The 12,414-nt window shown below is 41.1% G+C and overlaps 1 protein-coding gene across 1 annotated transcript in view; it reads left to right on the top strand.

The window, feature by feature from the left end:
* Positions 1-12,414, top strand: part of LOC130549414 (SH3 and multiple ankyrin repeat domains protein 2-like) — an 84,160-nt gene that overhangs the window by 69,254 nt on the left and 2,492 nt on the right. Inside the window, exons 7-9 of the mRNA XM_057326629.1 lie at positions 7,221-7,318; positions 7,472-7,583; positions 10,036-12,187. Coding sequence (XP_057182612.1) covers positions 7,221-7,318; positions 7,472-7,583; positions 10,036-12,187 — 2,362 coding nt within the window. The remainder of the gene's footprint in view (positions 1-7,220; positions 7,319-7,471; positions 7,584-10,035; positions 12,188-12,414) is intronic.

Below are 12,414 nucleotides of genomic sequence, written 5' to 3'. Positions count from 1 at the left end.
TAAATAAACTTACTAATAAGAGGTAAATTATAGTTTTAAGATTATCATTAATAATCTAATAGCATTTGAAATTTTGTAGTGAAGACATGTCAAGAGACCGCGTCCTTCTTTATCCAGCTCTATCATCTCAGCTCTTGTCAGGTCCCCACTTCCCATTCTCCGCTCTACCATCAGGTCAGGCCATGAACTGGCCATGAACTGCATCCTGCTCGCTGTGGTAACCTTGGAACAATGAGACAAGACTGGCTGAGAGTAGAGTACTGTTCTGTACTCTTTGATGCAACAAGTACATCAGTTGTGTTTTTGGTTCCGGTTGATCTAACTAATGCAGCCTAAACCCTCTGAAGATTTATATTATGGAAGAGTAGTGTATGCAAGATTAAAAAGATGCGTCTTTAGTCTAGATTTAAACTGACAGAGTGTGTCTGCCTCCCGGACAGTGCAGGGAAGACTATTCCAAAGTTTAGGCGCTAGATAGGAAAAGGATCTACCACCTGCACTTGATTTTGAAATTCTAGGTATTACCAACTGACAGGACGCCTGAGAGCGTAATGCACGTGAAGGACTGTAATACAAAAGGAGTTCATTCAAGTACTGAGGAGCTAAACCATGTAAGGCTTTATAGGTAATAAGCAAGATTTTAAAGTTAACGCGATGCTTTATAGGTAACCAGTGCAAGGTTGACAGAACCGGGCTAATATGTTCATACTTTTTTGTACGTGTAAGAACTCGAGCTGCCGCGTTTTGGACCAATTGGAGTTTTTGTAATAAGCCTGCAGGGCAACCACCTAACAGTGCATTACAGTAGTCTAGTCTTGATGTCATGAATGCATGAATTAACTTCTCTGCATCTGACATTGACAGCATATGACGTAGTTTAGATATATTCTTAAGATGGAAAAACGCAATTTTACAGGTGTTGGCGACGTGGCTCTCAAATGACAGATTACTATCGAATAGAACGCCAAGATTCTTTGCTGACGACGAGGGTTTTATGGAACATCCGTCAATAGTTAAACAGTATTCTTGGTTGTTACTTATAGCAGTTTTCGGTCCAATAAGTAACACTTCCGTTTTGTCCGAGTTCAGTAATAAAAAGTTGTTACTCATCCAGTTTTTTATATCGACTATGCATTCCATTATTCGATGGAACTGCTGTGTTTCATGAGGCTTCGAGGAAATATAAAGTTGAGTATCATCAGCATAACAGTGAAAGCTAACTCCGTGTCGCTTTATTATATCTCCTAGAGGTAGCATGTATAATGCGAAGAGCAGAGGCCCTAAGACTGAGCCCTGTGGTACACCGTACTGGACTTGCGATTTGCGTGACACCTCATTGTTTATTGCTACAAATTGAAAACGGTCGGATAAATAAGATTTAAACCATTTCAAAGCTATTCCCTTAATGCCGACGTAATTTTCGAGTCTATGTAGGAGTGTGCTGTGGTCAATGGTATCGAATGCAGCACTAAGGTCTAGCAGCACCAATAACGAGATACAACCTCGGTCAGACGCCAATAGCAGATCATTTGTAACTCTGATCAAAGCAGTCTCTGTACTGTGACATGCTCTAAATCCAGACTGGAATTCTTCATTGATGTCATTCCTTTGGAGGAAGGAGCATAATTGAGTTGAAACTACTTTTTCCAGAACTTTAGATATGAAAGGTAGATTCGATATAGGCCTGTAGTTCCTTAGTTCTCTAGGGTCGAGTTGGGGTTTTTTGACAAGGGGCCTTATAACAGCCACCTTATATGCTTTAGGCACATGTCCTAATGTCAGAGATGAGTTAATAATACTAAGAAGAGGATCTATAATTTCTGGGAGCATCTCTTTCAGTAGATTTGTAGGTATAGGGTCTAGTATGCATGTTGTTGATTTAGATGATCTAATAATTTTAGACAGCTCATCGTGATCTACGGTATAAAATAATTGCATTATCTCCTTAGGGGCGCTGTAGTTAGTTTGTTCAGCGGGTTTCACTTCTGGTTGCATTGTTATAATTTTTTCTCTAATATCTTGGATTTTATTTGTGAAGTAGTTCATAAATTCATCACTGCTATGCTGAAATACAGAATCTGAAGTCGCTGACGATTTATTTTTTGTTAATTTAGCCACCGTGTTAAATAAAAACCTAGGGTTGTGCTGGTTTTCTTCTATTAGTGATGAAAAGTAGGCGGATCTAGAAGTTTTTAGGGCTTTTCTGTATTTTTGAATACTATCCTTCCATGCTGTACGAAATACCTCTAATTTAGTTTTCTTAAAGTTGCGCTCCATTTTTCAGGCCGCTTTCTTTACAGCCTGAGTGTGTTCATTATACCACGGTGTGGGACTGCCATTTTTAATCTTCTTTAAACGTAGAGGAGCAACTGTGTCTAGCGATACCAAGAAGGTGGAATTAAAATTTTCAATGGTAATGTCAAGATCTTCAACGTTATTTCTCATGCTAGCGATTTGAGACAATTCGGGCAGATTTTCGAGAAACGCATCTTTGGTAGTTGAACTTATTGTTTTACCATATTGGTAACAATGAGTTTTATTTGCAGCCGTAGGCCAGTGAAGCAAACATAATACCAGATAATGATCCGAAATGTCTCCACTCTGCTGAAGGATTTTAACATCGTATTAAATCTAAAGTATGATTACGAAGGTGAGTGGGTCCTGACACATGTTGACTAATGCCCATGGAGTTAAGAGTGTCTTTGAAAGCCATTCCTAAGGCATCTGTATCGTTATCTACATGGATGTTAAAGTCCCCAACGACAAGGAGTCTATCTGCGGCCAGTACTAGTTCTGATGAGAACCCACCAAATTCTTTAATAAAATCTGTGTGGTGCCCTGGAGGCCTATATACAATAGCTAGAATCAATTTAAAAAGAGTTTTATCTTTAGTATTAGGTGTTGAAACATGAAGAACCATGACTTCAAAAGAATTATATTTAGAGTTCGACTTCTGGGAAATGCTAAGAGAGTTATTGTAAAGTGCTGCGACACCTCCCCCTCTGCCTTTTAGACGAGGCTTATGTTTATAATAATAATCTTGGGGGACAGATTCATTTAAAGTAATATAATCATCTGGTTTTAGCCATGTTTCTGTCAAACAGAGCATGTCTATTTTATGATCTGTTATCATATCGTTCAGGGGTGCAACTGCACATTTTCTGAGGGGTATGCGAGATCAGTATTGGCGCCCCCCCATCGGCCACCCCAATATAGAAAACACACAACAAATAAAAAATCCGCAGACAAGTTGTATATTACCTTTGGAATCATTCTATTTTACATCATGTGAAGGTGACAATCAGATTTGCATCTATAACAGAAGCATAAAGGTTTCCTTTTACAGAAACATTTTTCCAACTGCTTCACAGTGTAACAGATACACAATTCTGAAAAGATAAATAACAATCTGAAAAATAATGAAACAAAGGAGCAAAAAGTAGTAAAAGTACATAAAGTTTATGTTCAGACATACACAATAAATTAGGGCAGAAACTAACGATTATTTTAATAACCATATAATTGGAAGATTGTTTTTTGATTAATCGGATAACAGGCTAAACAGTTTTTAATTTTATCTTTTGCTTACAATAACTAAATAAAACCCCAAATAAGGCTATGAAAATTGAGTTTCACTTATGTAGTCTAGAATTTTGACATTTAAAACCTTTAACAAAAAAACTTGTCAAGTTTTAAACAATAAAACTTCTTTAAATATCCCAAATATAAGTAACAATCGAGTTGTACCCCATTAAAGGTGTGCTGATGAGGAAATAAAACTTATTTTGATCTTTAAAGTTATACATTTAGATTATTCCCTTTCCTTCAACAAAAAGTATTATTAACATTACTTATTATTATCAGAATAAGACGAATAAGACGTATCACATGATATACTCGCATTGTATTTTTTTGTTCTTTTCCCACTTAGGCCTACTTTAAAACGAATGCTTAGTTTGTGGTTCATTAATATTTAATAAAAACACAACAATAAAATTAGCCTATGTTAAACATACCTTTACTGTGCATTTATAATTAAAATATTATTGAAAAAACAAAATAAGATGGATAACAGATATTATAACGCAAATAAATAAAAAATCTTTAGATTTACCCCTTGCTTTAAGCATTTTTAGTTTGTGGTTCACATTTTATGAAAACATCATTAAAGTAAAACAAAGACAAACTCACTTACATTGAACGCTCAAATTATTTTTTATTAACAAACGTTCTTTTGCGCTCTTGTCTCTGTCATCCTGTCAATCATTGCGCTGTTCATGTGTCCACACGCAATATCTCTGGTGCTCTGTGCTGCGCGCTGTTTTCAGAAGACGCAACTTCTCGCGTTATGTGAAGGACACGGACCGGACGTTCAAACCGCACAGCTCGCGTCGCGTCATATGGCGAAAATGCATCCGACGATTAATGAAGAACCCGATAATGCGTGATAGTGGGAGACTTAACAGCTTTAACAACCGTCTCAGACTCTCCCGAATGTATATAGCTCCTTCACAAACATAGATTTATTTTATAAGCGCCAAAGATGTAGGCCTAGAGGTGACCTGATATTGTATTATAATATGAACTTCCTCTCAGGTAACGTTAAATAATTTGCTAATCCGGGGGACAGACACAGTCTCTATTTTGTGATGTTTGGGAGAACGGATTACTACATGTTGTACATTTTGTGTATTCTGCGACATGAGATGGCAAGCAGACAGTTGGTTAAGCCATTCTGTCTGCTCCTTGACCTGGGCCCCAGCGAGTCAAGTTTTAACGTTAAGACTATGTGCCATATTTGTAGACAGGATGGAAGCCCCAGCCCAGGAGGGATGGAGACCATCTCGTTTCAACAGGTCAGGTCTGCCCTCAAAACTCTTCCAGTTATTTATAAAAACTATATCATTCTGCAGGCACCACTCAGACAACCAGCCATTTAGTGATGATAATCTGCTATAAATCTCATCACCACGATAAGCAGTGAGGGGGCCAGAGAATATTACAGTGTCTGACATCATGCTTGCGAGCTCACACACCTCTTTATTGTTATCTTTTGTGATCTCCGATTGACGGAGTCGAACATCATTTGTGCCGACGTGAATGACAATCTTACTGAATTTACGATTAGCCTTAGCCAGCACATTTAAATTTGACTTGATGTCAGGCGCTCTGGCTCCCGGTAAACATTGGACTATGGTGGCTGGTGCCTCTATGTTAACGTTCCGAACAATAGAATCACCGATAACTAGGGCACTTTCAGCAGGTTTCTCAGTCGGTGCGTCACTGAGCGGGGCAAACCTGTTCGAGACTGTAATCGGAACGGTCGAGTGATGTTTTGTCCTGCGACTACGCCGTCTCACAGTCACGAAGTTTCCCAGCTGCGGAGGATTTTCAACCGGAACCGAGCTGTGTGCGCTAATGTTGCTCGCATCCAAAGTGTTTTCTATCGTCGTTAAACTCTTACTATCCTCAGATAAAGATTGGATGCGAGACTCTAATTCTAAGATCTTCTCTGTCAGCCTAACTATTTCCCTGCATTTATCGCATATAAAGCCCTCGCAGCTGACAGAGAAGGCTAAGCTAAACATGACATGAGGTGCAAGTAACAATAATAGGCATAGAAGCCATAACTCACCGGGTTTGAAGTGCAATTCCAATTTACCAAGGTTGCTCAATGAATCGTAGTATACTCGCTTAAAAAGAGAAACAGTTAGCACACAAGACAAACAAGAGGCAAGATGATATTCCACAGTGTAAACAGAAAGCAAGGTAACACGCTATTGCTATGCTAACGGCATTAAGTTAACTATCAATTTTGGTTAAGAATCTTCAAGTAAATAACAAGAACAGGGTTGATTGAGATATCAGGATAAGTTAGCAACGACAGTGATAAGTAATGATAATAAAATACACTGATATTAAAACGAAGTGCAAGTGCAGGGATACAAACAAACCGCCGGCAGCGATGCAGACAGGAACCGGAAACCACAGGAGTGGCAGAAGGGCAACCATCCAGTAGCACACTGCAATAATCTAATCTTGATGTCAGGAATGCATGAATCAACTTTTCGGCATCACAACGTGTCGTAGTTTGGATATATTTTTAAGATGATAAAACAGTTCTACAAATGCTGGAGTTGTGGCCTTCAAAAGACTGATTACTATCAATGCCAAGCTATTGCCATTTTTTGCACAGTTTTCACCGCTTGAAAGGAAAGGACACCACCAATGGAGATCTGAACTGTATTTCACTCCTTTTTTATTTAAGGTGAAAACCCTTAAAGCAAACAAATACAATACAAATGAATACAAAATAAGGCTTATTGAACATTCTCAGCTTGTGTCTCTTTTATTAGCATAGCTCACAGGATATTTCTACACATTTACCAAGTTACAAGCAAACCTAATGAGAATTCAAAATAATTGTCCATTTTATAAAGACCTGCCTCTCCACGATTTTGATGGTAAATTTGCAATTTGTGCACCTGAAACTCTTTGAGCTTTAAATCACAATTACCGCATTGCATTCACTCTGCATTGCAAACGTGAGCTCTTCTTCTTAAGGGGTGCTGCAATGGTGTGTCATGCATATGACTTCTTTACAATGTTAAACGTGCTGTCTTCTCATGCTTAACATGGTCAACTTGGCAAAAAACGAGTTGGGCGTATTACGTAGTATTGCTGTGCTCGATACACTCCTGTTTCGTAACAATTTTTCTTAGTCCTTATTGGACAATTCTCCCGGAAAAGCACGCGGCACGCCTACGCCGCAGCAATGAGAGCAGGAGAAGGAGCATGCGCAGACGTCACTTTCACTTGTGTGCAGGAGAGAGAGAGAGAAGTTCAGGTGTTTGTTTGTTCACTGCATTTACGTGATGAATGTTATATAAACGCTGGATATAACGCTGGATTTGGAGATGGTTTGAAACTGATATATGGAGCCGTCCCAGCGCTAAAAGATGCCGGACATGAACCGCATGTGGTGAGTGAAACTGATGTCTGTGTTTTGTTGGCAATGGGTGCGCACGTGCTTTAGCCTTTAGCTGTGGTTTGTGGGTGTGGGGAAGAGGCTGAGCATTTTGTTTGTTTTACACACCATAGTGTGTATATTGTATATAACAAACTAAATTAGTTTGAGAATTGTTTGGAGATCCGTTAATTAAAAATGTTCTTATTAGAGTTTTTTTTCTTATTAGTGTTTTTAACTCTGCTGTTTGCAGATAATGTGAATGAGATGATGCAGTCACGGAAGTTTGTACATGAAAACACCTCGGTGGACAACATTGCCACAATCAAGCCCCACCTCAAGCCCCAACCTGTGAGTTGCACCTACGTGTATTTATATGTATCATCTTGAAACCTATACATGTAATTACCTTAGTGACAATTTTCAGTTAAAATGATGATACATAAATACAAATAGAAAACATTTCTGTGCACATTGAGCTCTGATTTTTATATCCAATTGCAGTTGATATCTGAAAGGCAGGGAGTGGCAGGAGTTCCACCAACTGTTCCTGGAAGATCCCATAGGAGATACCTTAGGGGGCCAAAAGACACAATGAGAAGACAAAAATCTATTGGTAAACATCTCTATTTTGGCAGATAATTTTTAATTCTCAGTCATGTGAGAAGAAATATGAAGTTGTTATAATAAGATATTAATTATATTTTAAGGAGATATTCCAGGTTTCGTTAAAACTGGTGATTCTAGGTTTTCAATAGGCTCAGCCTATTGATATGGGTGATATCTATGCAATCAGAGGTCTTATTCCTGTTATTTCCTGGTCCCAAAAAAAGAACGGCACAAGAAGGCAGGGCACTGAATGGTGTGTCGTCAAGCACACTTCGCTCAGCCCATAGAAATTACTTGGAGCTCCTCACTGTGTGGAAGGCTCCGAGACATTTTTTGCCCCGCATGCAGGTGCATCATGTGTTGGTACACTGCGAAAATACCACAGCTGTAGCACATATCATCCTCCAAGCGGAGACATGCTCCCACATGCTTCATACGCTGACTCACAAGCTGTTAGTATGGAGCATTTTCTGTCGTTACGAGCCACCCATGTTCTGGGCATTCTGAACAGGGGCACAGACCTTCTGTTGAGGTGGTCTATGGAGACTGGCACCTCCACCCACAGGTAGTGGTTCTGCAGCTGCAGAGGTTTGTGCAGGTAGCTGTAGATCTCTTTGGCTTATGCAAAAACGCCCATTGTCCTATGTTCTTCTCCACTCGGCATGGATGCTCTACGCTTTTCCTCTCTTTTGCCTGATAAAGCCTATTCTGCCCTTTTAGAGATGTCATTGGTATATAAAAGATCACATTTTAGCATCCAAAACCTATACGAGTGGCAAGAATAGCTTATAATTCCAGAAACATGCAGCACTCGAACAAGAAAAAGTGCATAGTCTGCTCAGACACTGATGTGGCGCTAAGCACTTTTCCATGTCAAAGACCTTTTTTATAAATAAGAACATTGCCCTGTGTTTTTGCGTACGCACACTCTACGATCAAATCCGTGCGTATGTACGCTTTATAAATGAAGCCCCAGAACCCGACACTAAAATCACCCAGGTGTCTGAAAGCACAATGGTGGTGACTCTAAAAGCAGCCATGGCCCCTCCCATTACGCACGGATCTTCTGTGCCAGGCGAACAGGGAATTTTACAACCCCCACCCAAACGGTGCCTCTTTGGGCCTGGCCCATGAGAGGGTGAACTTAAACACGCTGAGGCTTCCCCTAAGGGTTATTGTCACGATTCAGAATGCAAGAGCCACTTCTCTGATATTTTATGCTTTTGCAGTACCTAATAGATAAAGAGAAATCCTTTTCAACTGTTAAGGTCTATTTAGCAGCTATCCCTGCATGTCATGTCAGGTTCGATTCACAGGTTCATGAAGGGTGCTCGCTGTTTCCTTCCTGTGCCTGAGTGGGACCTCTCCATGGTTCTAGAGGCTTTGGGAAACATTTTCCCTCAAGCTTATGTCCTTCAAGAGGGCATAACTTCTGGCTTTGACTTGTTTGCCAAGCAAGTCAGTGTTTTGCATGCACTCTCTTTTCATTCTTTGTGCACTAAATTCCATCTCAGCGTAGATAGGGTTTTTCTTAGGTCTAACCTAGCATTTATGCCTAAGTGCTTCCAAGCAGTCACATGTTAGGTGCTTGAGCTGTCTGCTTTTCACCCATCTCCTTTCGGTTTTTGCGGAGGATGATAGGTTGAATGCTCTGTGTCCCGTGCATGCCCTGCAGGTTTACAGGACTAATACTTTTAGAAAGAGCAATCAGACTTCATTTCCTGGGCTCAACCGCACACTGGGAATCCCATTTCTAAACAACACCCCTCACATTGGCTTTCGGAAGCAATATCCCTGGCATTGCTATGGCTGCCTCTTGGGCTCTGTTCAGGGGAGTGTCACTACAGGACATTTGTGCCGCTGCTAGTTCTAGCTTTTCCCTTATCCATTTGTCAGATACCACCAGCTGTTTTGGGGTTGGCCTCGTCATAGCCTTATTCTCTACCCTGCTTTAAGCCTGGGCTACTGAGCCCAGTTTATACATGTTTATACATATATATGTTATACATTATGAACCGCAAGAGTACGGGTGTAACCCCGGCATCGTGGCATCCTAATCATCCCCATATACTGATTGGCTTATTCACTCCATCTCCTCTCCACCAACTGGTGACCGTTCTGGGGCAACATGGCTGCCGTTGCATCATCCAGATCGATGTTGCACATTGGTGGTGGTTAAGGAGATTCCCCCCTTCCAAGTAACCAAAAAAGCACAACCAAAAATGTAATGAATTATTAGATCATGCCTATACTGTGTCCTTTTTTTATCTCTTTCTGAATGGATGATTTTTGCTCAACGTCTGTTGTAGGGAGGAAATGTTGTCACTTGATTATTCCAGTCACAAATTCAACAAATTTTGGAAATGTATATGATGTTTGCTGCTGACACACTAAAGCAAAATATGTAGATAAAAACTGAGCTGTCAAACTAAGCATTTCGCATAATTTTGTTTTCCAAGGATTCACAGATGAAGAGAAGAAGTTCCTGATACCTACCCTGCCCAAGTTCACAAGAAGTCTCTCTATTCCTGACACTTCTGAAGATATTCCCCCACCTCCAGGCATCTGTCCTCCATCTCCACCGTACATCATCAGTGCATCTGTTGCACGAGGATATGAGCCTAACCAGTCCATTTACACACAGGCCTTAACAGAAAGAGAGCTTACCATAAACAAAGGCCTGGTAGGGTATCACCAGCAGAACTCTGAACAGTATGACTCCCAAAGTCCTTCAGGTACCCTACAAAACATGTGTGCCCATAACAGGGCTCATGTCCCAGAGAACCCCTATTCGGACCTAGGTATCAAACCTTTGTATGTCCCAGCAAAACCAGCCCGGAGGAAGGGCACACTAGTTAAACAACTTAATGTTGAAGTTAACCCAGAGAAAACCTGCTCAATCCCAATACCAACTATAATTGTCAAAGAGCCATCGACTAGCAGTAGTGGCAAGAGCAGCCAGGGGAGCAGCATCGAAATTGACACTATCACTTCTGACAAACATCGGCCTGAGGACAGTCTACTTGTAAGCATCCCTTTTGCAGCTGCTATTGCAGGGGCAGTGTGTGCACGAGAGAAGCGGCTGGAAGTGCGCAGAAACTCCCCAGCCTTTCTGTTAATGGATCTTGAAAACGAGGTCTCACCTACACCACGTTTGCGGAACTCTGTGTCCATAGATGAAGGGATGTTTGATAACAACATGACAGATTTGAACATCTCAGAACTAACAATTGACCCCCTCAATATACTCACAGCGGACTATCCTACTATTGGTAGTCCAGTTAATGGAGGTATCCAACACTTTATGACAGAAAAGACTCTGGATACACGTTCACCCTTAGCTCTGGGTCTGGCAGCCAGTGATCAAGATATGAAAGAAAAAGCTCCTCCACCTAAAGGGGATCCTCCAAAAGCAGACCTAGACCAACCTCTCTTCATAGACACCAAGCTACAGTCCAACTTTCTTGCCACTGGTGCAACTGGTCAACAAAAGGACTGTGGCGGTTTGTTAAGATCTATTATGGAGAGCAGTCGTGAAACAGAGAAAGCAAAGGAAAGGAATCAGCTAGAGCAGGTGAACAACACCCATAACATGTGGCAACAGAAGTCAGCAGGGCTCCTCATGGTTCACACAGTGGACAAGGCCAAACCACATCTAAACAGTCAGTCTCATCAATTAAAACAAGAGTTTGTAGTTATGGACAGTATACCCAACGAACAGGTTGATACTGATGTTAAACGTACCGTCCCTAACTCCCAGCCATCTCCGAAGGCCTATACAAGCAATGATGTCACTTTCACTGAGGAGCCTGTGAAGTTTTCCTTCAGGATTCCTCTGCCTCCTCTGCCCTCAGTGGAAATATATGCAGAGTTTAACTTTGCAGAACCCCTACCACCACCTCTGGAGTTTGCTAACAGCATTGATATTCCAGAGGATCACGTTGCAGAGACTTTAAAGCAGACAAACAAAAGTACCGCACGTGGGCCGTTACTGACTGATCATTCCCATCCATCCATAAATGCTGAGTCCAAGTGTCTTTCAGTGCTTCTAAACTGTATGAGTCCTTACGACTACCCTCCTCCACCCCCAGAGATTTTTGAGCCAGTCACAGATTTGGGCATTGAAGAAGTTGACAGTCGAAACAGTGGAGATCCTCACTTTGAGGTCACAAGCACAATTTCTACTGTGTCCAGTATTTCTACTCTTTCATCAGAGGGAATGGAGGCTCTGGACATGTCCAAAGTCTATGCGAATGGGCAGACTCTTTTGATGGACCGACCGCCAGTTCCACCAAAACCAAAAATCAAGCCCAAAATCAACAAGAGCCATGCACTTTACAGGGATCTTTTAATAAAGGAGAGTGTGGAGTCCTTTGGACAGCCACCTCCAGCTCCTCCACCACCACTGGGTTGTGGAACACTCTCACAGCCTCGCAAAACATCTGCTCAGGGAGGCTCAAACCATGAGAGCCCCTTCCTATCTCACCCCGATTCCAAGGCCAGTGTGATCAGTGAGCTCAGTTCCAAACTACAGCAGATGAACAAAGACAAGCGTCCAAAACAGGGAGGGTCTCTTGACTCACCTGTGGGATCCAGAATCATCGGCTCAAGGTAAGCAGCAGCACTATTGGCTTAACTCACAAAACCTCAAACTGTTTACTTTTTATGGCTTGATAATCATGCCTTCTGTGCAAAACTGCAAATACGAAATTACAGTAATTATGCCTCACGAGGATGGTTGTTTTTTACACTATTCTATGCAGTGACACAGATTTAATGATGTCATGATCCAATGACAACACAACATCATTTGGCAAATTTAAGCAACAAATCGACCT

This window comes from Triplophysa rosa, unplaced genomic scaffold (assembly GCF_024868665.1).
Source record: "Triplophysa rosa unplaced genomic scaffold, Trosa_1v2 scaffold117_ERROPOS1490233+, whole genome shotgun sequence".
NCBI lineage: Eukaryota > Metazoa > Chordata > Actinopteri > Cypriniformes > Nemacheilidae > Triplophysa > Triplophysa rosa.
This window is presented reverse-complemented; position numbering and strand designations above follow the sequence as displayed.